Source organism: Lactuca saligna, chromosome 7, assembly GCF_052625555.1.
Source record: "Lactuca saligna cultivar CGN05327 chromosome 7, ASM5262555v1, whole genome shotgun sequence".
NCBI lineage: Eukaryota > Viridiplantae > Streptophyta > Magnoliopsida > Asterales > Asteraceae > Lactuca > Lactuca saligna.
The window spans coordinates 4086588-4112347 of record NC_136423.1 but is presented as its reverse complement, the minus strand read 5'-3'; the positions used below and the strand labels follow the sequence as shown (position 1 = coordinate 4112347).

General features: G+C 38.6%; 2 protein-coding genes across 2 annotated transcripts; both read left to right on the top strand.

Moving 5' to 3' along the window:
- Positions 1-9592: 9592 nt before the first annotated feature.
- Positions 9593-13045, top strand: LOC145004322 (putative glycerol-3-phosphate acyltransferase 8). The gene is made up of 2 exons (XM_078963210.1): positions 9593-10272; positions 12028-13045. The coding sequence occupies exons 1-2, from the start codon at positions 9634-9636 to the stop codon at positions 12901-12903; spliced, it is 1515 nt and encodes a 504-aa protein (XP_078819336.1). The 5' UTR covers positions 9593-9633; the 3' UTR covers positions 12904-13045.
- A 6468-nt stretch (positions 13046-19513) lies between these two features.
- Positions 19514-24261, top strand: ANTR2 (Major facilitator superfamily protein). Its single transcript, XM_078963645.1, has 11 exons — positions 19514-19724; positions 20339-20835; positions 20943-21050; positions 21858-22013; positions 22092-22307; positions 22851-23060; positions 23134-23271; positions 23365-23466; positions 23546-23611; positions 23707-23791; positions 23897-24261. The coding sequence occupies exons 1-11, from the start codon at positions 19670-19672 to the stop codon at positions 23992-23994; spliced, it is 1731 nt and encodes a 576-aa protein (XP_078819771.1). The 5' UTR covers positions 19514-19669; the 3' UTR covers positions 23995-24261.
- Positions 24262-25760: the final 1499 nt, after the last annotated feature.

Below are 25760 nucleotides of genomic sequence, written 5' to 3'. Positions count from 1 at the left end.
ATGTAGTTTAAAACCTATATAACATTCTCATTCAATACATATTCCAATCAACAAATGAGACACATACACATAACACGTATTTCATAGAGAATAAATCATATCTATGAGATAGAAGAAAGTAGATATACATTCACACATATAACAATAAAATATACACATAACACGTATTTTGCATAAAATACTTCATAATTATGCGTTGGAGGAAAGTAACTATACACTCACTTGATCAAAAGATGATCGGATAGCACTACGACTTGTAGAAGTAGTATTCTTCGGTGAAACTGGTTTCACTTCACTCACCGGGCTTCTTGCGGGCAGAGCTTCAGCTCAAAAACTCTTTTCTTCGCGGGATCTTCGAGCTTCGGGACTTGCTTCGGGTCTCGGGATGATACTGGGGCTTTGGGGGGGCGGGGGCACTTATTTGCATTTAAATCGAGGTAATATGAGTGAGATGAGAGAATTTGAGCAACCAAACTCAGTTGGCCCTTCAAATCTATTTATAGGGAAAAATTTGCCTTTGTCACGTCGTGGTGGCTGGGTCTTCATTGCAAGTGGGTTTGACAGACTCCAGAGCTCCTGCCACGTCGTGGTGGCTGACAGTTTTCGGGTTTCGCGCCCCGAACTTCAGAAATTCATAATTTTCGCATACGAACTCCGATTTCGATGTTCTTTATATCGACGCGTAGATGAGAATATGATCTGCAACTCTCGTTTAGACTTCGTTGGATAATTTTGACTTTATTTTTAATATATTATAAATATATTACTATTGTATTATTTTTAGTAGGCCGGGACAGGAAAACTGTGTTATAAATTCATAACTTCTTCATCCCACGTCCGTTTTCGCCTATCTTTTTATCGTTTCACTACTATCGATGAGATATTCGATTCTCAATTAGATTGTTTCGGCTAAAAATCACTCGATCTCAAATCGAGGATTCAAGTTGCATACTGCTTAGTCGAAACTTTGAAAAAATCATAACTTCCTCATACGAAGTCATATTAAGGCATTCTTTTTATGCACACTCTCTGTAACGACCCAATTTTCACACCCAAAAATTTCATTTAAAATAAGTGGTTTGTAAAATATTTATAGTAAAACATCATCCGATCATATCATTTCATAAAACATATTTTGTGTTTGAGAACCCAAAACATGAAAATAATAATAATGTCAGAGTACAATCTCATAACATCTCATAATGCGGAAATCCAATGTGTGTGTGTGTGTATGATGTTCCACTACCTCCCATCGTACCACATACCATACAATCATATCACATACATACTACCGGACATTTATGGGGTGCCCGACCTACCTGGTACAGCCATTCTGGGGTGCCGACCTACCCATGTCAATCCATTCTGGGGTGCTGACTACCCTTCGATCCTAACAACCGAACCTCGGGGACTATTTCACCCCTACTACATATAACATAACATAAGCATATTATCAGACATATCGGGGGTGCCTGAACTACCTTCGGTCCTAACAACCGGACTCGGGGACCAGTCCCCTCCTACTACCTCTATCGCATATAACATAACAAGCCAGCATGCAAACCTATCATCACATACTGTCAGACGTACCTGGGTGTCTGACTACCCTTCGGTCCTAACAACCGAACTCTACTACTATCACATACAACATATCATACTAGCATATAACATATAAGGTAGTAACAAACCTAGATGATATCACAAAGACAATCATCTATCATACGTCTCCTACTGGTGGGCCGACATTGTGGCCTTAGACCCACTGCTATTGGAAGGTAACTCACCTCGAAAAGTAGCTGCTGAAAGTCTGCTTGCTAAGCGCCTAACTACTGAATCGGTAATCCTTCGGCTATAAATCATAAACATAGATTAGCCACTCATACACATCCTTAGGTCAGATGACTAACCCACCCCTGGTCCAAGGTCAACTCCTTGGTCAAAGTCAACTTCCAGTTGACTGGACTCGCCGAGTCATGGCACCGACTCGCCGAGTCCTTCTCCACTAACCCGGTCCCACTCTCCAAGTCCCTTTTCCCACTCACTGCATCACCTTTAACTCACTACTTAGGATGATAGAACCGGCTCGCGATCCGACTCGTCGAGTCCATTCGAGCAGATCTCCCACTCGCTTCCAAATCCTCACCAGAGCATCCTTTATGAGGATTTGGGTTTCTGGGACTACTGCAACATGTTAGATTGATAATTTTGTGTGGAAATACGAAGGGTTGACCTTCAACATCTAAACCCCTCTTACTCAGTAATTGTTCATCTAAATCGCCGAGTTTGAAGAACAACTCGTCGAGTACCAGACAATCTTCATAGGACTCGCCAAGTTGTTCATCCAACTCGTCGAGTCTAAGGCCATCTTCAAAGAACTCGCCGAGTCCATTGACTCATTTCCTATATAAACCAAATCTGAGACATGCAATGCTTCAAAACCATAGATTTATGTTCCTAGGGCATGTTTATCACGCAAGGTTGCAAACTTTACATGCATGCATGGCCCTTGAAGCTCCAAAAGGCAAATCCAAGCTCTTTATGAGATCATACACCCAATGGGGACCTCAATCACTTCAACCACATAAACTTTAGGCTTCTAATACGTCCACAAGGTCTAGGTCTGAAGTCCTTTCGGATCATTAAGCACAAACACATGAAGTTTGGTGTTTTAGGGCTTGAAAACCACCAATCTGGAACAAAAATGGTATCTAATGACCTAGTGATCAAGGTAGGAACTTTTCTACCTGAATGGAAGTCTCTCACAGTGTAGATTTCGGATCTACTCCCCTCTTTGCACTCTTCAACCTCCTCCTTCTTCTTCTAAGCTCCAAACTTCCTTCACCAAGCAAAAAATCACCCACAAGAACAGTATGGGGGCTAGGGTCTCTCACTACAGCTCTCTGGAAGTGTTAGGGACAAGGGAGGTCGAGTTAATGTGCTTAAATAGGGTGCCAACACTCCGGTTAGGGTTTTTGCCCAAACAGGGCCTACTCGCCGAGTCCAAGGCTCAGACCCCGCGTCTCATCCCGCTCCTACTCGGCGAGTCGGTCCTTCAACTCGCCAAGTCCAAGGCAAAAATGCATGAACTTAGAATTATTAATAACAAGAAATACGTATCGGGGACCAGGTGCTACAAATCTCCCCCACTTATTTTAGACTTCGTCCTCGAAGTCTGCTGCTCGATCCTTAAACAAGTCGGGGTAGTGCTCCATCATCTCTTCCACCGGATCCCAAGTCCACTCTGATCCTTTTCGGTGCTGCCATTGCACCTTTACGAGTTCCACCCTCTTGTTCCTCAGATCCTTCAACTTCTTGTCGAGGATTGCCACAGGCCGCTCGATGTAATTTAGGCTGTCATCGACCTGAATATCCTCCAAAGACACCATTGCCGAGTCGTCCACCAAACACTTCCGCAACTGAGAGACGTGGAAAGTGTTGTGGATCTGGCTGAGTTCGGCTAGCAGATCCAACCTATATGCCACCTTGCCCACCCGGGCTACAACCCTGAATGGCCCGATGTACCTTGGGTCCAACTTGCCTCGTTTTCTGAATCGGATGACGCCTTTCCATGGCGACACCTTTAGAAGAACCATATCCCCGACTTGGAATTCCAAGTTTGAACGACGCTTGTCGGCATAACTTTTCTGCCGACTCTGTGCAGTCTGAAGCCTGCTCCGAACTTGCTGAATCTTCTCGGTCGTCTTGAGCACCACTTCGGTGCTCCCCATGACCCTCTGGCCAACCTCACCCCAACATATCGGGGTCCGACACCTCCTCCCGTACAACATTTCGAAGGGAGGTCGATCAATACTCGCGTGGTAGCCGTTGTTGTACGAGAACTCAGCTAGAGGAAGATAGGTATCCCAGCTACCACCGAAGTCTAGCACGCATGACCGCAACATATCCTCTAGTGTCTGGATGGTCCGCTCACTCTGACCATTTGTCTGCGGGTGAAAGGCGGTGCTAAAATGCAGACGAGTGCCCAACTCGTCATGAAATTTCTTCCAAAACCTGGAAGTAAAACGCACATCCCTATCTGAAATCACGGATATTGGCACCCCGTGCCGCGCCACTATCTCCCTGATATAGATGTCGGCCAACTTTTCGGCCGATGTGCTATCCGGAATTGGAATAAAATGGGCGCTCTTGGTTGATCGATCCACGATGACCCATATCGAATCCATTCCTCGCGCGGCCCTAGGAAGCTTTGTGATAAAATCCATCGTAATATCTTCCCATTTCCACAACGGGATGTCCAATGGTTGCATCTTGTCGTGCGGTCTCTGATGCTTGGCCATGACCTTCCTACAGGTCAAACACCGCATAACGTACCAAGCCACATCCTACTTCATGCAAGGCCACCAATAGTCTAGACGAAGATCCCTATACATCTTCGTCGCCCCGGGATGAATAGAGAATCGGGATTTGTGCGCCTCCTCCATCAGAACCTGACGCAAGCCACCATGATAAGGGACCCACACCCTACGGTGAAGGGTTAATAACCCTCGGCTATCATAGTCAAAGGAGGAAACCTGTCCCACAACCCGCTCACTCTTCTGATGTTCCTCCTTCATAGCCTCCTGTTGAGCCTCCCGAATCCACTCCAACAGCTGAGTCACTACTGTCATCCATAGGAAGATATCTCGGATCAGCGTTGCCTTACGGCTAAGCGCGTCGACCACCACATTGGCCTTCCCTAGGTGATAAAGGATCTCGCAATCTTAATCCTTTACCACGTCCAACCACTGATGCTGTCTCATGTTTAGATTCGGCTGATCCATGAGGTACCTCAAACTCTTATGGTTTGTGTAAATGGTATAGCGAACCCCATAGAGGCAATGACGCCAAATCTTGAGGGTGAACACAACAGCCCCCAGCTCCAAGTCATGCGTCGGGTAATTCGCCTCCTGAGGCTTCAGCTGCCTCGACGCGTAGGCAATGACATGCCCTCTCTGCATCAATACCGTGCCCAAACCTGAGATGGACGCATCGCAGTATACAACAAAATCCTCTATGCCCTTAGGCAGGGCTAAGATTGGCGCCTCGCACAATCTCTGCCTCAGTGACTCGAACGCTGCCTATTGCTCAGGCCCTCAACGAAAGACCACGACCTTCCTTGTTAGCCTGGTCAATGGTACGACTATCTTGGAAAAGTCCTGGATGAATCTCCGATAATAGCCCGCTAAACCCAGGAAACTCCGAATCTCGGATGGAGACTTCGGAACCTCCTATCTCATTACAGCCTCCACCTTGCCCGGGTCTGCTAAAATCTCATCCTGGTTGACAAGGTGCCCAAGAAACTGCACCTCGCGTAACCAAAACTCACACTTGGAGAACTTAGCATATAAGCTCTCTCTCCCCAGGGTCTCCAACACCTCTCGGAGAAGCCCCTCGTGATCCTCCTGCGTCTTTGAATAAACCAATATGTCATTAATGAAAACAATCACAGACCGATCCAACATCGGTCTGCACATGCGGTTCATGAGGTCCATGAACACGGCAGGAACATTGGTGAGCCCAAACGACATCACCACAAACTCATAATGGCCATAGCGCATCTGAAACGCAGTCTTCTGCACATCCTCCTCTCTGACCCTCATCTGATGATAACCTGAACGCAAATCGATATTGGAGAACCAAGATGCTCCTTGCATCTGATCAAATAGATCATCAATCATCGAGAGTGGGTAACGATTCTTCACTGTTACCTTGTTCAACTCTCGATAGTCTATACACATCCGATGCGACCCGTCCTTCTTCTTTACAAACAGAATCGGGGCTCCCCAGGGTGAACTGTTTGGCTTGATAAATCCTTTGTCTAGCAGCTCATGCAACTGCGTAGACAACTCCTGCATCTCGGGAGGAGCCAACAGATAGGGTGCCTTGGCTATGGGAGCCGCACCAGGGACTAGGTCGATTCCGAACTCCACCTGGCGCTCCGGAGGTATCCCAGGCAGCTCCTCGGGGAATACGTCCGCGAACTCTCGTACTACGGGCACCTCGTCCACCGTCGCTCTACCCGCCTCCCGTGTATCCATAACATATGCGACGTAGCCTGCGCAACCCTGTTGGAGGTAGTGCCTTGCCCTCGCCACTGAACATAAGGTTGACCCTCGTTGTGGTCTCTCACCTTGAATCACTAACTCTCTCCCACTTGGGGCTCTGACTCGCACTAGCTGCTACGCGTAGTCTATCACTGCCCCATTGTGGCTTAACCAATCTATACCAATAATAACCTTGTTCCCCCGTAAAGGTATGAGAACCAGATCCACCAGATAATGCTCCTCAAACAATCTCAATACGCAATCCTGGAAAACCTCTGATGTTCGCACCGACCGATCGTCGACAATTTCCACCTCTAAAGGGCAATCGAACCTGCCCGAAGACTTAGGAAACTCTTTGCTAAGCGCAAGAGAAACAAATGATCAGGTATCCCCCGAGTGAAACAACACTTGAACTGGGATACCGTTTACATGGAACGATCCTAAGCAGAGTACATACATATAACATATCAACATTACAGCAGCATAACATAAAAGCATAAATAAAGAATCATACCAGTCACCACGTCGGGTGTGGCGCGTGCCTCCTCGGTAGTCAACTGGAATGTCTGGCTCCGCACCACTGGAGCCTCTGCCTTGCCCTGCCGACCATCAGTGATCCGCATGGTCGCTGGAGCTGAAGCCTTCACTAGCGTTGATGCGTGTTGTCAACTTGGGGCAATTGGCCTTCTTGTGGCCCCTCTGGTTGCAGTGGAAGCACAACAACTCATACGTCTGAATAACCGGTGCAGGGGTAGTACAATCCCTGCTGAAATGCCCCGTCTTGCCGCACTTGTAGCAACCCGACGATCCCAGTCTACATGCCCCCTCATGTGGCCTGCCGCATTTCCTGCAGCGGCCCGGTCCTGACCGGCCTTTCGGCCCAGCATCTGATCTCTTGGGCTTCTTCCCCGAATCCCCTGTAACCTGTCCCTCCTCTACCTTCCTTTTCCGGTTATGCTCCAGATCAATCTCCCTTTCCCTAGCCCTGGTAATCATGGAATCCAGGGTACGACAAGCTGAAAAACTAACATGCTCCCGGATGTCAGCTCGTAGCATGTCATGGTAGTGGTTCCGCCTCATATCCTCATCACCTGCATACTGGGGAACCAACAACGCCCTCTCCCGGAACTTGGCGGTGATCTCCGCCACGGTCTCCGTCGTCTGCCTCATATCTAAAAACTCCCTAGCCAGTTGTTGAAGCTCGACAGTCGGTGCAAACTCTGCCCTGAAACCTGGTCACAAAGTCCGACTAGGTCATAACCTCGACAGCCGAGGCTCCCAATGAGTCACCAACAGACTCCCACCAGTCTCTATCTGTGTCTTTCAAACACCTTGTTTCGTATCTCACCTTCGACCCCTTGGGGCAGAAGCTAGTCAACTGTGCAGACTCGATGTCTGCAATCCACCGCCTGGCAGCTATGGGGTCCTTTGCCCCGTGAAAATCCGGCGCACCACTGCCCCTGAAGTCATTAAAGGACAGCATGCGAGATCCCAACTGGCCAGATGCCATGTCGCTCCTGAATGCCCTGAGGCGATCCTCCATCAACTCAATTATCCCTTCCTTGATCGACCCGAAGATAATAGGAGTCGACTCAAGGATGCCCCTGGTGATCTCTGACGCGATGAACTCGTGTAGCCTCTCATCCCCTAACTCGATACCTGATCCCGAACCTGATCCCTCTCCTGAACTGCCAACTGCTGGCCTCAATCGTAGTATCACTATTCTGTAATATATAAACAATGACTGTTAGCGATACTGGTACCTCTTGAGGAACCACATCCACTACATGTTCCTTGGTCTTATCTCGATCTTCCTCGGTTCGGGTACGGATCATCTGCTTTCAGTAGTACGGGCCCATACTACCTTCCACATCTATCTGTACATTCTTCAAGGACTGCCTTGACTCCACTAGATCCCTTTTTACCACTGCTGTTCATTGATATCTTTATCCTAGGCTTACCCTAGGAAAATCTCTGACTCCACTAAAACCAATCCTCAGCTGTTGAAGGCTCGGATAATGTTTTGAGTAAAAGACTCGTCCATACAACGGTTGTACTCAAACGAGAGCTGCGCAGCAGAGCCAAATCCAACACTCTGAGATTATCCAACCCTGATCCCATGTGATGTGACGTATTCACCTAATGGCTAACTCCCATCACTTGGAGTCCCACAAAGCACAAAGCAAGCATCATTCGGATACAGGAACTACTCAAGAGAATCTATTCTCATAACGAGAAAATGCGCTAGCATACAATGCTGAACTCATACTATCAGGCATAACCTAAATAGGCTATCCTACTGCTGTCTACTCAATTTCTAGCATGCAATTTTCATAAGGCTGGAACACATAAAGCATGCACGTAAGAAATCCTCCTAAATCCTTAGTCCTATTCTAGCATGCTGTTCTACTGAAACTGATAAACATAGTATAACATTGTATGGGTACTTTGGGAAATACTTACTTGAGCTCAGTCGGTCGCGCACATCACACACTTCGTTCTTTTTTAAAACTCTTTACTATCAAAAGTCAATACATGTGGTTATAAAAACATTTGACTATTAAAAGTCAATGTACACATCAATAATAATAACTAGAAACCTGATAATTTTAAATAAAATTATATTTTAAATTGGTATATTTCAAGTTTAATAATTTAATGGATAAAAAATAATACTTTAAATGGTCATTTAAAACTTAAAAATGAAGTTTTCATATACTTTTATGTCGATAATCCTTATCATAAAACCAAATAATAATATACTTTAGAAGAATTTGCGTCAAATAGAAGCTTATAAATATGTGTACACAACCGAATGTGAAAGTGGTCAAGTGATTAAATCTTTTAGAAAATTTCAATTTTTTAATCTTTCTATTCCAACAAAAGAATAGTTTTTATCTTATTTTGACATATATCATTGTATCAAGTCTCCTAATCAATGCATATTTTATTCTATTTTTATCATATGTCACCCTATTATGCCACTAGTTAATACATGTCACTTATCAATCTATTAATTTTTAATTTTAAATTTCTTATTCTAATTACATTAAATTAATAACACTAGAATAAAAATTAAAATAAAATTAAGACATATTATAACGTGATATAATTTCGCATATTCATTTAAATTAATGATTATAATTTTATATAACTAAAAAAATATAATAAATATATTAATAAAAAAAATGAAGATCGAATGATATGGCATTTTAACATTAGTAAAAGTATAAAACAATTATAACAAATTCAAAATAGTTATATCGTATTTAAAAAAAAAAAAAAAAAAAAAAAAAAAAAAAACTTAATTAACATATATAGAAGATTGTGTTCACGAACATCATAATTGAAAAAAAGTATAAATGTAAAAGAGAATCAAAAGTCAAATTATCAGTCAACTTTCTTACCGGTGCATTAAACCGCTCAACCACTTGAGGACATTTTCGTCATTTTACTGACATCCAGCGAAAACTTCCCACCTATCTTCAAGGGGTAATTTGGTCATTTAGGTTGTGTCACACCACATTTAAAAGGGAGCCCTTCCCCCTCTCTCCTTTCATTCAGTTGCTTACAGAAGCGCAGAGAGAAAATGTCGTTACAGAAGCCGGAATTGGGCGAGAAGGCGTTTCCACCGATCTCGAAATGCGATGTCTCCGCCATCAGTCACCAGTCAGTGGCGGCCGATCTTGACGGAACTCTGCTGAAAGCCACCTCCGCTTTTCCATACTACATGCTTGTAGCGATCGAAGCCGGCAGCCTCCTTCGCGGCCTTGCTCTGTTACTTTCGTTTCCGATAGTTGCTGTCGCCTACATCTTCATCTCGGAGGCTTTGGCTATACAGATGTTGATTTTCATCTCCTTCTCCGGGATCAAGGTGAAGGACATCGAGCTTGCGTCACGCGCCGTTCTGCCGCGGTTCTATGCGGCGGACGTAAGGAGTGATAGTTTTGAAGTTTTTGATAGGTGCGAGAGGAAAGTAGTTGTAACGGCGAATCCGACAGTAATGGTGGATGCGTTCGTGAAGGATTTTTTGGGAGGGGAGAAGGTGCTTGGAACGGAGATCGAGGTGAATGAGAAAACGAAGAGAGCTACAGGATTCGTGAAGGAGCCTGGTGTTTTGGTTGGTAAATGGAAGAAGCTGGCGATCCTGAAGGAATTTGGTGAAGATACGCCTGATATCGGACTTGGCGATCGGAAATCTGATCACGATTTCATGTCCGTTTGCAAGGTTAGTCAAATTTCAGTTACTTTCTTGAAATGTCTAGCGTCTATTATGTTTATTTGGAGCTATTTAAATGGCGTAATACATAATAATCTACAAAGGCGAAGCACAAACCGACTTCCGCTTTTGTTATTTTTAGTGCCAATAAAGTAAAGTAGATCGTGCTCTTTCCTTCATTGCATACTATCAGTTAGTGTTCGCATTTCATACTAAAAGTACTCTTCCGTGCTAAATTGAAATTTATATTGGAAAGAATGGAGGAGATATGTTGCTTTAACTTGTTGATTTGCTATCCTGACTCAATATCAATTCTATGGTACAAGTAAAAGATGATGCAAGTTATGCCAGGACAAAGCATAAAAATGTCCTAATCATTAATTTAGTAAACAATGCATCACAAATAATAATAATCCTTTCATTTTTTATTTTGTTATGCATGTATACAATTTCTTCCAATTTGCAATTTGTGTGGATTATTGATAGTGGTATGTATATCTTAATTTGTTCTTGCCTATTCTTCAAGCTTAGAAGCATTTCTATTTTCTAGATCGGGTCTCAACTATATGTCGTTCTTTTTCCATGAAAAGCTAACATCAAGGTAATAATATTCACTTTAAATGCTTCCAACTAAATTGGTGCTTATAATATAAGAATCAGTCCACTGGTAACTGAAAAGTGATATTCAATTCCAATTAAATGTCAATCATCTTAGCTAAGTTTTAGGCTTCATTTCCAAATTAACTCCAAATTGCAGCGCATCTTTTGATGGATCCATTGGTAAGTGGTATAGAATATGCTAGAATTGAGGTCTTCCCATGTTTATGCTTAAGCACTATAAAAGGATTATTCTGGAGTGTATACAAAGATTCTTAAAATTATCATGTAATTGATTGTTGACATGGTCTGAAACCCAGCCCATATATTGAGAGACAAGAAGCTGTAAGAAACTGACTAGAATGTGAGGGTACAGTAACAGGGTAATAGTACTTATCTGGTCTGTATTTTCGGTGCATTATTGATTCCCAAACTGTACACATTAATTTGTGAAGCGATGGTGGTTGGAGATCTGATAAAACGGTGTAAAGTTTGGGTGTTGGTACATTTGTAATAACAACTAAGGAATTAAAGAAGACGGTAGTAGATAGCTTGTTTAATTATCAACCCCAACCCCAATCCCAATCCCAATCCCAATCCCAACCCTTGGAAAGAAAGATCTAGGCCCACTACCATGTACTAGTCCCTTTCTTTCTTTGTTGTGTCGATTAAATAAATATTACCTCTAATTATTCTTGTAGCCATGGACCCATAGACCTGAGTTGACTTGGAGGACAGTAGATTGAACCGGATTTCTGACCCGAATGGAATTTTAAGTCTATGATTACTGATGGGTCTTTTTATTTAGTATCTTAAGTAATTAAGAGATAATACAACCAGCCCAACCTTTTAATCAACAAATCTTTTTTTTTTTTTCTTACTCAACATATACACAACAACCTTTAGAAGTCACCAACCCAACCTAATATATTTTGTCCTTTAATGCTTTATTATTTATGGGGAATAAACAAGTTTTATTCTATTTAAGATTATACGTAATACATTAAAAAAACATTTCTTCGTTATTGAAATTTGAAAAGGTTGCTTAAAAACGGTATACAATACGTATCCGATAAAACTTTTGGTTATCCCATTATTAATCACGTAATTTGAAGACCACAATGAATTTATTATTTATTATTTTCTTATTTGTGACTTGAATTGCAGACAGCTTTCATGGTGCCGAAAGACGAATCAGCGACGATAGTAGGCCGCGACCGCCTGAAAAGCCGATTAATCTTCCACGACGGGCGGCTAGTCCAACGGCCGACTCCATTCAACGCCCTAATCACATACATCTGGCTCCCATTCGGATTCATCCTATCCCTCATCCGTGTCTACTTCAATCTCCCACTCCCGGAGCGAATCGTCCGTTACACCTACGGCATGCTCGGTATCAAGCTCGTAATCCGCGGCAACCCACCACCAGCTCCATCCCCGGGCACCCCCGGAAACCTCTACGTCTGCAACCACCGAACCGCCCTGGACCCCATCATAATCGCCATTGCCTTAGGTCGCAAACCCTTCTGTGTCACATACAGTGTAAGCAAACTCTCACGCTTCATGTCTCCGATCCCCGCAATTGCCCTAACCCGTGACCGGGAAACCGACGCTGCCCGGATCAAAGAATTGCTTCAGAAAGGTGACCTGGTTGTGTGCCCGGAAGGGACGACTTGTCGTGAACCGTTTTTGTTGCGGTTCAGTGCGTTGTTTGCTGAGTTGAGTGATAGGATTGTTCCGGTGGCAATGGATTTGAAGCAGAATATGTTTAATGGGACGACGGTTCGTGGGGTTAAGTTTTGGGACCCGTATTTTTATTTCATGAACCCGAGTCCGACTTATGAGATTACGTTTCTTGAGAGGTTGCCGGCGGAGATGACGGTGAAGGGTGGTGGGAAATCGGCGATTGAGGTGGCGAATCACGTGCAGAAAGTTTTGGGTGGTGTTCTTGGATTTGAGTGCACCAATTTGACTAGGAAAGATAAGTATTTGTTGCTTGGTGGGAATGATGGGAAGGTGGAGTCCATGTATGGGAAAAAGTGATTTAGGTGGTGGTTATTCACTTTGGGCATTATATTTGAACTGAAACAGTCGGTCCTTTTAGATTCTTTTGAATTCTGAGTTGGGTTTGTTCATCCATCATCTTTGGTAAACAAGCGAATAAAAGATATTTCTCATGACAAAATTTCTTTTTTGTTTTTATACACAAAATGGTTACAAGTTGTTTACAAAACAAAATCTATACATGGATGAACAATATAATCTACCAATATTTTTATTTTATATAATAAAATAAATAACAATCTATTTACATATTTCAAAAAGATTAAATGCCTGATTATCGGTAATAAAGAAAAAATATAATAACCGTTACATACAAAAACTCATGAAAAAAAAAAAAAAAGATTTCATTATGTAAATGCCATATGATCAATGATGAATTAGTAAATTACATTTGATTACCGAAAAAATCTCACTTGTTTTCATTTTGTAATCAATATCTTATGGAATCTTCATGAACTAGAACATTTTTGCTTGAACCATGAACAATGAGCTGTTTCCACTATAATTTAGTGTGTATGTGTATTTATAGAAACTTTTTAACTTGTTGATAGAAAGTTGTTGATCAATAATGACAAATATAGAAAAAGATGCGGCTAATTATGGACCAATTAACTATTGTATGCAGTGCACAAATTTATGAATCATAAATAAGCTCATAAAACACATTGGAAAATTGTCCACCAAGCAAACACCTATAGTATATCATGGAATCGTACGAGCGATTAACAAAGTTATTACTCATTTTTGTAAATGCATTATGTTCCAGTTATTTTTTCAATTAAGAAAGACAAAAGAGAGCTAAAATATCAGACCATTTGGTTCAACTTCAACTTCTACTTCTAAGACATTATATGATTTATATATTATATAAGGCTATTCGGTATGGTAGCACAAACTCCACATGACCTCTGATGTGGTAGACTAGAAGATGCGTGACCCCCCCCCCCCCCCCCCTTTAGGCCCGACTCATGGGGGTGGGCAAGCTGGACGACGGCTTAGGGCCCATCGTTGGATTGGGGCCCCAAAAAAATGGCTGTTAATAGTTATATATAATTAGTGTTACATTTTAAACAAACATGAATACAAACCAATTGGAAAAAGCGATGCCTCTGTTCAATCCTTGTACATCCCAGTTCAATTCTTGTAGTTAACGTGGCTTTTTGAATTTAGACACCCACTACCACCTCGGATAGTGGTGGTCAGCGGCGGCTCATGGCGGCAGCCACCACCTCATGATGGTGGTTATGAATTTCCTTGATCCAAAACATGTCCAAGCATATCTCAAATAACAATCCACTCACACTCAAATGCACAACACCACCCCAACACGATAGTTGGTGGTGGTAGGGGCGGCAGCCACCACTTCATAGTGGTGGTGGTAGGTTTCCTTCGGGTTTTCCTGTAACAACCCGAAATTTCTATTCTGAACAATCATTCACTTCAATAGAAATCAGAAATGTTTCTGCTATCTGTTAATCATTTTGGGAGTCAATTTAAGTGTTTTAAAGCTTAGTACTTCAAAGAATAACAGGAGAGAGGATGCCTTAGGTTCATTTTGCATCATTTTCGCAAAAACTCCAAGAGTTAGGAGTTTTCGGTCCAAACACTATTTGGGCCGAAAACCCCATGAGTATATATATGACACTTAGCCATATTTGTCACTTTTTCACTCTTTTAAGAACAAGAACCGAAATCCTCTCAAGTATCATCCGATTTTTCCTTCTAAACCTTTAAAATGTAAGTGTTTCTTACCCTATCTAGTTGATTCCTCCCATATTCAAGTGTTTCTTCATGATTTCATCCATGAAATCATTCCATTTATGTAGATCTTCAAGTGTTCTTAGTTACACCAAGAACACACACTAGTGTTTTGGGTCGAAAATCACCTTCTTTTCTTCCATATTGTAAGTATCTATCTCCTATACTTGTTATCTAGTAAGGATACTTAATTTAGAGCCTTGAAAGCGTCATTTTTCCAAGAACAAAAGGGGTTTTCGGTTAGTGCATCTCCTTAAACCGAAAAACCCTAAAGAAAGGTGTCTTTTTGACTTCAAGCCTTCCTAATGCTTCGTATTGAGTCTAGAACACTTAATTGCTTGATGAAAGCCCTTGGAAATCACCTTATGCATCAAAGAACAAGAGGTTTCGGCCAACATTTGGACCGAAAACCTCTTGGACCGAAAGCTATATGGACCGAAAGCCATATGGACCGAAAACCACAAGAAACATACGACATGGAAATAAAAACTCCCTTAAGTGGCCATACAATCCTTAGATGCAACCCTTGGTACTTCTATCACTTGAATCAAAGTGTTTTTCCTTGTCCCAGGGTGTCTTAACTTGGTTAATTACTTGTTAAATGACTAATTGTATACATATATGTGTTATTATATGATAAACAGGATCCGTGTGTGTGCTCAAGCCTTCACTTGACACTTAGCATCCTATACCATCCGTTCATCCAACCTTTGAAATGCTTTATGCGCGGGGGGGGGGGGGGGGGGGGGATACAAGTGGACCCATGTTATGTATTAGATCAATCACATGTGATTAAAAACTAGCATGCAAATGGATTTTTCATACTTTAAGCTGTTTTACCAAACAAATGACTTCAAACTGTTTAACAAACTATTTTACATATAAAACTCTTTACCAAATTCACTTTTGTATACTAAACCTTTCTTGTACAATTTTCAAACTTATATATTGTTAAAACCATGTCTACTACATATATAGTTATATAAATAAGGTTTGAAGGACTTAGGAGAGATAACCCACTTTACTTCCTGTCCTTGTTTGGTTGTGGTCTTAAAGTACCCGGTTGTTTGTCCGAGTATCGTTGAATCCTTAGTTATATATTATGTATATATGGATAGATATAAAGACTTTTATCTCAGTTCAGTACATTCAGTCATACAAACAAGTCTACTAATAAACTATAATAGGTATAGTTTAGGGTTATACTACTTACTACTTCTAGTCCAATGAAGCATACAAGAGTCAGTTCATTCATGAGTCATTACTTATTACTATGAGAACATATACAACTATACTAGGATGAGAACATATACAACTATACTATGATTAGAACATATACAACGATACTATGGGGAGAAACAATACATTACATATACAAGTATACTTTAACATAAATGTGATCCACTGTATCGGAGCATGCCTTTATTGTCATGGCCCGATTTGTGACCAGACTCTCCTAAAGGGAGAGCGTGAGTTTGCATATAGATCTATACTGGATTGACTATCCTACACCTTGCTGCTAGCTACAGCGGGACCTGCAGGTCTTCGGGTGCCAAATGTCATACCTTTTGACGACTTACATTGTCGTGTTTTCCAGTTGATAGTATGGTACAATTATTTACATAATACCTTGATATAAATCCGGTTTAAGGTAGTTAGTACAGCAGTAGTTCCTATAATACAACACTACAGTACTACATTAATTTACCCTTTACATTTATTTGGTGATTACTTCACTTAAACATTAATGTACAAAGTATATTTTGATAATGATAGTTACACTTGGGAAAATTACACACTTTACAAGAAACAAACATACAAAATAGGCGTGCCTTGGTAGAAGGCTACTTTTAGTAGAAAATATAGGATTTTCTAGGAGTTACAAACACTTACAAACATTCACATACTTTTACTACAAACGTTTACAAACTCGTACTTCAAACAACGATTCAAACATTTTGATACAAACATAGACACTAAATACTTATGAACTCACCAGCTTTAATGCTGATAAACTCTTTCAAAATAACTTGTATTCTCATATCATCAGTAGACAGGTACCGATGCTAACTTTTGAGAAGATGGAGCGCATACAAGACTCATCTTATATTTTGATTCATGTTTTGGTGTCTTATATACTACAGAACACACTTGTATTAAAATTATATATTTAATGCAATGGATGATGTTGTTTACTTGTTTACTATTATACTGTGTTGTGATACTGTACATGACGTCCTCCGCCTCAGAACGTTTCCGCCGTTCTTGGTTTTGGGGTGTGAAATTTCTGGACATTCAATACATTATACATCATAATATCCCAAATAACACACTCATACACCCAATATAACACACACATACACTCACGCACAACCACCCTTGTGGTGGCCGACGGTGGTATAAGGTGGCAACCAGCATGGTTGGCAGCCATCGTTGTTTTTTCCATGGTTTCCGGTCAGTGAGCACACCCACACTTGTACAACAACACCAAAACATGCAACACACGAGCTGAACATGGAAAACAAACCCTATCGGAAATCTTGTGGCGGTAGGCGGCGATTTGTGCTCGGAACCTCGTGGCGACATAAGGCAGTCGGAGGAGGACATCCCCCGCTATAGCTGCTCGAAAAGGCGGCGACGGTGACATTGAAGCGGCAGAAGAGGCGAAGGCGCGTCCGAGAATGACAACACACAACCCTACGTCGTCTTCAACCGCCTCGGCGTCGCTCGGAACTTCGTCTGGTCGGAAAACGAGAGGGAATCAGTGGCTTGCGACTTCGATAATGGCTAGGAAGCAGCGACAACGACCAGTTGGAGAGGTTGTGGGTGGCGGCTAGAGAAGAGCACAATGTGGCAGCTGTTGGGAGAGCTAGGGTTAGGGTTTGCCTTGGTGGTGCTTCATAACACGTAAATGACGGGTCCTTAAGTTCTCGTCCCAATTTAAAACTTCACCCATATTGGCACATGCGGTCCCTCCTTCTTAATCCATTACAATGCAACTCCATATTTACCCTTTAGCCCTTGTTTTCCCAAAATCCATTCACTATAAGTCCTAATAATTACCGAGCATACCCTCACTTTTAAAATCCTTTTCAAATTAAATCCGAAGATTACATTTTAACCCCCAAACACTCAATTATGACTTTTTAACCCTCAGCTTCTATAATAGCAACAGTTAACTCCACGAGACCAACACCTTGTTATATTATTATTGATTTTAGGGATACTATTCATTCATTATTTTGTATTTTGTCTATTTATTTATTTAATAAACATGGTGTTACATTTTTACTTTGGTATTTTTGTGATTAATGTTATTCTTTATACTTAAATGTATTTTGATATATGTTTAGGTAAAAGTAGGTATCACCTTTGACACTTTTAATTTATCTATTTAACGTTGAGACAATTATTTTTAGCCTATTGCATTCGACAACTAGAATAGGATTAAAGGTGGGCTCACAAACTTAAGCACCACCCGCAGACATGCAAACCTAATCGAATTCATTTTATTTGTCGTCATACGTATGTTTTGTGTAAGTTAAGGAATATTTTATTAGTTAAATTGTGTTCATGATGGAAGTTGTGTCTAGATTAAGCATTTAACTCATGTCATTTAGTAAAAAAAAATCCTAATGAAAATTATATGATTTTAATATGAATGTGTAGATAATCATGTTGCAGTAACGTTTTCATAAATGATGTAAAAATGTGAAATTCTTTTTAATTAAATTTGGGATTTTTTTAAAGTTTTAATGTTATCTTACTTTGTCAACCGTGCAACACACAAGTTATAACTTAGTATGTGAATATGAGTTTAAAAGGAGGTTTTATGCAACAAAAAAATCCCATTATTATGGGAAAATTTCCGATAAAGTTCTATTTAAAAAAAAATCTCATTATTTTGGAAAATCACATAATTTGTCATTTCCTGTTAAAATACAAAAAAATATTTTTTTCATTAATTTGGACAAAATATTAAATAATCGGAACTTTTTTGTTCAGAAAAAAAAAAAGATTTAGAACTTTATCAAAAAAAATTCTTAAAATAAGGAGATTTTTTACATAAAACCCTTTAAAAAGGAAAATATTATCATAAATAATCTATATAAAAAAAGGCAATGCATATTAATAAGTTAATACAAATACTTTATATGGTTATCGTCAATGAGGTCACAAACATACACTACCTTCTAATAAATATTTGTTAAAATGATAATTTCTTATCATTCGCACAAATAATTAAACGATAATTTATATTATGTAAAGTGTTATTCCATATTTCAATCAATAAAATAAACAATCAGGATCGATAAGCAAAATGCACTATTATCTCAGCACTACTTAATTAAGAATAAAAATGTTTTCTATATTGCAAGTAGACCTGATACTTCGTGCATTCGTATCATGAAAACGTATCAGCAACAAATTTAACACGATACGATTACACGGTGAAAAATAAGTTTTATCTCAATTTTTAAAATGTATTCGTATCGTGTCGTGTCGCACACATATTCGTGTTTTTATGTTTGAAATTGCCAGGTTTAATTGCAAGGTATTACGGTTGTAAAATTTTTACCCTATCTAAAACCCTAGCTCAACAAGGAATATCCCTTTCTCACAAATACCCAAACTGCCCTTCATTTCACATCCTTTTAAGGAAACAACCACGTAAATCTTGCTTCAGCCAGGGATAATATTGTACCAAAATAAGAAATCCTCTGCATGACTGGACACGTGTCAGTTCCTCAGCCTCTTATTAGTATCTTTGTCACAAGATATTTTTTGTCCCCTTTTTTTTAAATCTGAGAAAAAAAATAAAAATTTAAATTCAATTTTTGGTGTCCAAAATTCGTATGAAGAAAAACATTTCTGCAGGGTTTATCCTCTTCCTCTCACTCTAGACTAGACATAGCGTGTCAAATTATGGTGTAATTCTGAAATAAATTCTTCGAATTCCAGATTTGTGTAGTCTATCCGGTCAGAAATGGCCATCGGCGCCGTTATATCTCACCGGAACTTCACATCTTTCATCAGCTCAGGTAATGATATGTAGTTATCACTTATTCTTAATCCGTTGTTGAATTAGGATAGAGTTATTGTTAGTATGAAGGATTTTTCGTGTGTAAATGTGCTTGATGAATCTTTTGTACATCATATTCATACATTTAGTTTTCCTCACTTGAATAGCAATTCATTTTTTATGTTAATCAGAATTCTTCTAGACAAGAGAGATGAATTAGTGTGAATCTGCAATAAACTCTTCAAATACCAACTTTATGTAGATTATGCGGTAAAAAATGGCCATTAGCGCCCTAATTTCTCACAGAGCTTGACCTGTTCCATTTGTTTGAGTAACGATATAGAAAATGCAGTTTCTGTCATCTATTTGCATGCCTTGGTGTGGGCGTGTAATGTTTCTTAATCTCACATTGCTGCTGTTAAAGTAAGGATATAGAAAATGTAGGTTTTGGGCCTTTTGGAACTTGAATTGTATGTCACTTGTAATGTTAGTCTTGATTAAACATATAGATGTTGTTTCCCTCATGGAATTAGGGCAGAAGCAGAACTATTCTATACATGTGAATATTTGTACATAGCTCATTCATAATCTCTATAATGATTATGCTTATCCATGGACAATGTTTTATTTCAGGTAGAATTCATAAACCTGAACAAGATACAGCATATCAAAGAGCAGAGAAATTAAGCTTTTCTTCTGCGCAACATGTGCATAGGAACATGTATTCAGAAAAAGTATATAGTCTAAAGAAGATCCACTTTCATTCCATATCTTCTCATGGTGTTCATCTTTCAACAACCCCACAAGAAAGCAAAAAGTTCCAAATCAGAAATCATAGACGAATAGCAAGATGCAATTGGATTAAACCGGAACAGCTAAAACATAACAGTATATTCAATAGGCAGCCCCTGCAACCACGTCATGCTACAATTAATAGAATTCGGGCAAACTATAAATCTGAGGAGTATGACGTGGCAGGAACAGATCTGGATTCACTTGTAGTATCATCAGAAGGAGGAGCAAGTGAGGCTGTTTTAGTCGGAGAAATACAAGAAACAAATCAGTTTCCAAAGCGTTGGGTGATAGTACTTCTTTGCTTTTCTGCATTTCTGCTATGCAATATGGACCGTGTGAGTTTTTTTTTTTTTTTTAATAGTTTATTATGCATCAGGGTAATAAATGATTTTATTTGGTGTTAATAATCATTACTGCTTATATCTATAAATAATTATTTCAGGTCAATATGAGCATAGCAATACTGCCTATGTCAAAGGAGTTTAACTGGAACAGTGCTACAGTTGGTCTAATTCAGTCTTCTTTCTTCTGGGGTTATTTACTTACTCAGGTCTGAGAGTATTTTCTAGTTTCCATATAACTCTTGTATGCATTTTGTTGGGCAAAATACAAAAAAGCACAACTTACTTTCACTATTTTATCAAATTATAGTGGTTAATTGAACAGTTTTGATAAATCGGTTTTCCCGGATTTTGGAAAAAGACAAAATACTGAAAAGCACAACGTACTTTTACTATTTTATTGATTTAGTCTCAAAACTAGTCCGTATTATCTATTAACGATTAATTATAAGCGCAAGTTGCAGGAAATAGCAATGTACTTCACTATTTTTACCAATATGGGCAGTGTACTTAATTTTGTTACCCATAATAGCAATATACTTACACTTATTACGGATAACAGCGCTTGAGCTATGTAGCCTAAAACTTGTAAGATGTACTTTATTTTCTACCCGTAATAGCAATATACTTACATTTCCTTATCCATAATAGCAATTAGCAACATATGTACACTATGAAAAAAAGATCAAGCACATTGATAATATTGGTAGTGAGAGTAAAAGTATGTTGCTTTTCCCCACAATTTTCCTTTATTATAATACTAGATAAAATTGTAATGTAATAGTTCAGTAGCTAAAATGATAAAAGGTAATAATAGTTAAGTGTCTAAATCGATAAAATGATGAAAATACACTGTGGTTATATATATATATATATATATATATATATATATATATATATATATATATATATATATATATATATATATATATATCAAAGCTGGGTAATGGGAAAAAGTGTTGAATAAATTTATATTTAATTTTTTGTGTATGTGAATGTGTTTTTTGGGGTAGTAGATTGTTGGAGGTATATGGGCAGACAAGATTGGTGGTAAACAAGTACTGGGTTTTGGAGTGATCTGGTGGTCGGTTGCAACGGTTTTAACTCCAATTGCTGCCAAAATCGGACTTCCTTTCTTGCTTGTAATGCGTGCTTTCATGGGAATTGGTGAGGTTGGTATCCAATTTTCATTCATATTGAACCAAAACAGAAACAGAGACAAACAGTGGGTGCGTGTTTTACTTTTACAGGGTGTTGCAATGCCTGCTATGAATAACATACTCAGCAAATGGATTCCAGTCTCGGAAAGAAGTAGATCATTGGCATTGGTGTACAGTGGAATGTATCTAGGCTCTGTTATAGGTTTGGGTGTATCGCCCATTTTGATTCAAAAGTTTGCATGGCCATCTGTATTCTACTCCTTTGGTTCCCTTGGAAGTGTCTGGTTTGCTTTCTGGCTGGCCAAAGTACGTCTTTTGCCACCAATTTTTATTTCACTTCGTTTGGTAATAATAATATAAGGATATGCAATGCAGTAACCCGAAAGGGAATGGAATGGAATTAAAAAAATTCTCCTTTGTTTGTCAGTTAGGAATGGAATGCTTAATGAAGCATTCCTTCTCCCATGGGGGAGGGATGTTTTTATTTTATTCAATTAAATCATTATTTCTCATTTCTCATTTCCAAAGAATAACTACCAATAATATTTATTTAAATTTTGATGGTATTTAATAATTTATCAAACAATATTAATTTATTTACCGATATATATATTTTTATTTAACTATAGTTTCTATCTATAAAATAACATCTTTATTTATTTATCAATTAATTTTCTAACAAACTACATGTTTACATGACACATTCCGTTTCCATTCCTTCAAGATAACAGACCCATTCCCGTTACCTTGCTCATACCCTTCCATTGCATCCTATCAAACAGACCCTTAAAGGATATTCAATATTAATGTAGCAAAATTTTGGGTTTGACTTTGACTTTGACTTTTCAGGCTCATAGTTCACCAACAGATGACCCTGAGCTTAGTGCAGAGGAAAAGAAGTATATCTTAGGTGGCAGTGTCTCAAAGGAACCCGTGACTGAAATTCCATGGAGACTTATATTATCAAAAGCACCTGTTTGGGCTCTCATTGTCTCCCACTTTTGTCACAATTGGGGAACTTTTATTCTTCTCACATGGATGCCTACTTACTATAACCAGGTACAAATTACAATACTATTCTATTTAATTATATTTTCAGATCAACTAAACTAACATATTATTTTTGCCCCAGGTGTTAAAGTTTAACCTTACTGAATCCGGACTGTTATGTGTATTGCCATGGTTGACCATGGCTGTGTTTGCCAACATTGGAGGTTGGATTGCAGACACACTTGTTAGCCGAGGTTTTTCAATTACCACTGTTCGTAAGGTAAACTAAACATACTGTTTTTGTTTTTTAAAATTTTTATGATTACCATAACATTGAATTTAATTATGTGAAATGTTTCCAATATGTATGTAGATAATGCAGTCGATCGGATTCTTGGGCCCTGCTTTCTTTCTTACACAGCTGAGCCGTGTCAAGACACCTGCAATGGCAGTGCTTTGTATGGCTTGCAGTCAGGTCTCGATTTTTTTTTTTATCCCTTAAATCAACACAAACATTATAACTTTCAATTATACTAAAAAGCGTTATGTGGCAGGGATCTGATGCATTCTCTCAATCTGGCCTTTACTCCAATCACCAAGACATTGGACCCCGATATGCGGTTAGTAATAATTCTAATTTATAATTTCATCACAGATGAGATAATGCATCTCATAATTTTAGTTGACTTTTACTAATCCTTTTTTGACTTGCCAGGGAGTCTTGTTGGGGCTGTCTAACACAGCAGGAGTACTTGCTGGAGTCTTTGGTACAGCTGCAACTGGTTATATACTCCAGAATGGTAACTTCATAAATCATTACTAATTACTTAACTAATAATAATAATAATAATAATAATAAATACTATATATCTTCAAGACATGACATAAGGAATGATATGTTTCAGGTACCTGGGATGATGTCTTCAAGGTGGCTGTTGTGTTGTACCTCATTGGGACTCTTGTTTGGAACCTGTTTTCCACTGGTGAGAAAATTCTAGACTGAATAATAATCAGAATAGGGAATTTAGACAAATTAAAGGCTAAAATGGGGCTGTGACTGGTTTGCATAACACCATTTACATGGATCATATATATTTGGTATGATGAATCATGTCAAGATGCAAAAGCTGTTGTTATATGTAATGAATGTGTTGAGGCTGTAATTTTTAATTATTTTTAATTGTAAACACAAAGACAAGAAGAAGACAGGAACATATCAAATCAGTCCAAAATTGTTTACAATTAATAAATTGAATTTCTCCTTCAAAAATTGGATTAGGTTTTGTTGTAGTTTACATTCATAATTGATTGCTTGCATTTGAGCCGATATGATTGTCTTAATTTATATGCATGTGTCTTTTCTGTTGATATAAAAGGTTTAAATTGAATGTAACCAACTTTTCATGTGTTTATTTGCTACCGACTATTTTTAATCATAATTAATTGAAACTGAATTATATAGGAGGTGCATCGAACCTATATAAGTATATCCACCACTTTCCCATCAAACTTTCTTTAATTGTTAATTAATTGTTTGTTTTTATTTGGATTTAGTCATTTTTTTTTTGTATACTATATATACTATTTAACGTGTCTGGCTATTGTAGATTACATACTATTTAACGTGTCTGGCTATTGTAGATTTATGTGAACAATTTTCTCCATTAATTTAAAATATAGTCAAATACTTATACTAATTTAAACATCTATATGTCGCCTAGTAGTTAAGACGACTACGTCAACATAATTAAAATGTAATAAACCTTCAAAAGTGACTAAATCCTGTAATTAAAATTGATAAACTGTAGTTTTTTTTTCGAAAGTTACACAATCCACATGTCCGTATGGAATTTTAAGTGTAAGAGCATCTACACTAGTGCAAGTTTAACATCTTGCAATAAAGAGCTACATATGATTGGTAGATTAAAATAACATTATAAACCCACTTGCAAGTCTTTAAAATATTTGAAAGATGAAGTCATAAGTGGCAATCTATATATGCTTAGTGACATTGCAAAATTTCTTTGAAGGGCCCGATATGGATAATCTAAAAGTAACATGGTCATGTGACTAGTGTAAAACGTTTGAACTATTCAAACGTATCATCCTTCCTAAAGCTTATAGACATTAAAAAATTGTAAATTTGGGCAATTTTAAATGCAATCATCATACAATGGATCTATAGAACAAATCTTCAGTGATCTTATTCCTACAATACTTAAGTCTTGTATAGTGTCGGATAGCACCGCTCAAGACGCATGAGACCGCCTAGAACATTATCTTTCAATACAACAAACACTTTATAATGGGGACAATTCATAAAATGAGTTTGCACCAAAAAAAACATTTTTTTTTTTTTGCAAATTTAATTGAAAAAAATAAATGATTATTTCATAATAATAGAAAGAATTTCATTCTTATCTTTACTAGCTTTAAATATTAAATATTTAAAGATAGATCATCTTGTAATAGAACTGTCTTTTTTAATATTTTGTGATAAAACTGTCTTTATACGTCTTTTTCTATTAATATACAAAAGGTTTAAATTGACTGTAACCAAATTTCCATGCCTTCAATTGCTACCTTTTAATCGACTTCTATAGAACTATTTTTAATCATACTTAATTGTAACTGAAATTATATAGTACATTAGTACAATCTATGAAAGCACATTTTGAATACAGTCACTACAAAAACTAATAAAAAAAAAAAATTCCCACAACAAACATTCAATGTGTACACTATTATACCATATTCTTATAGCTATTC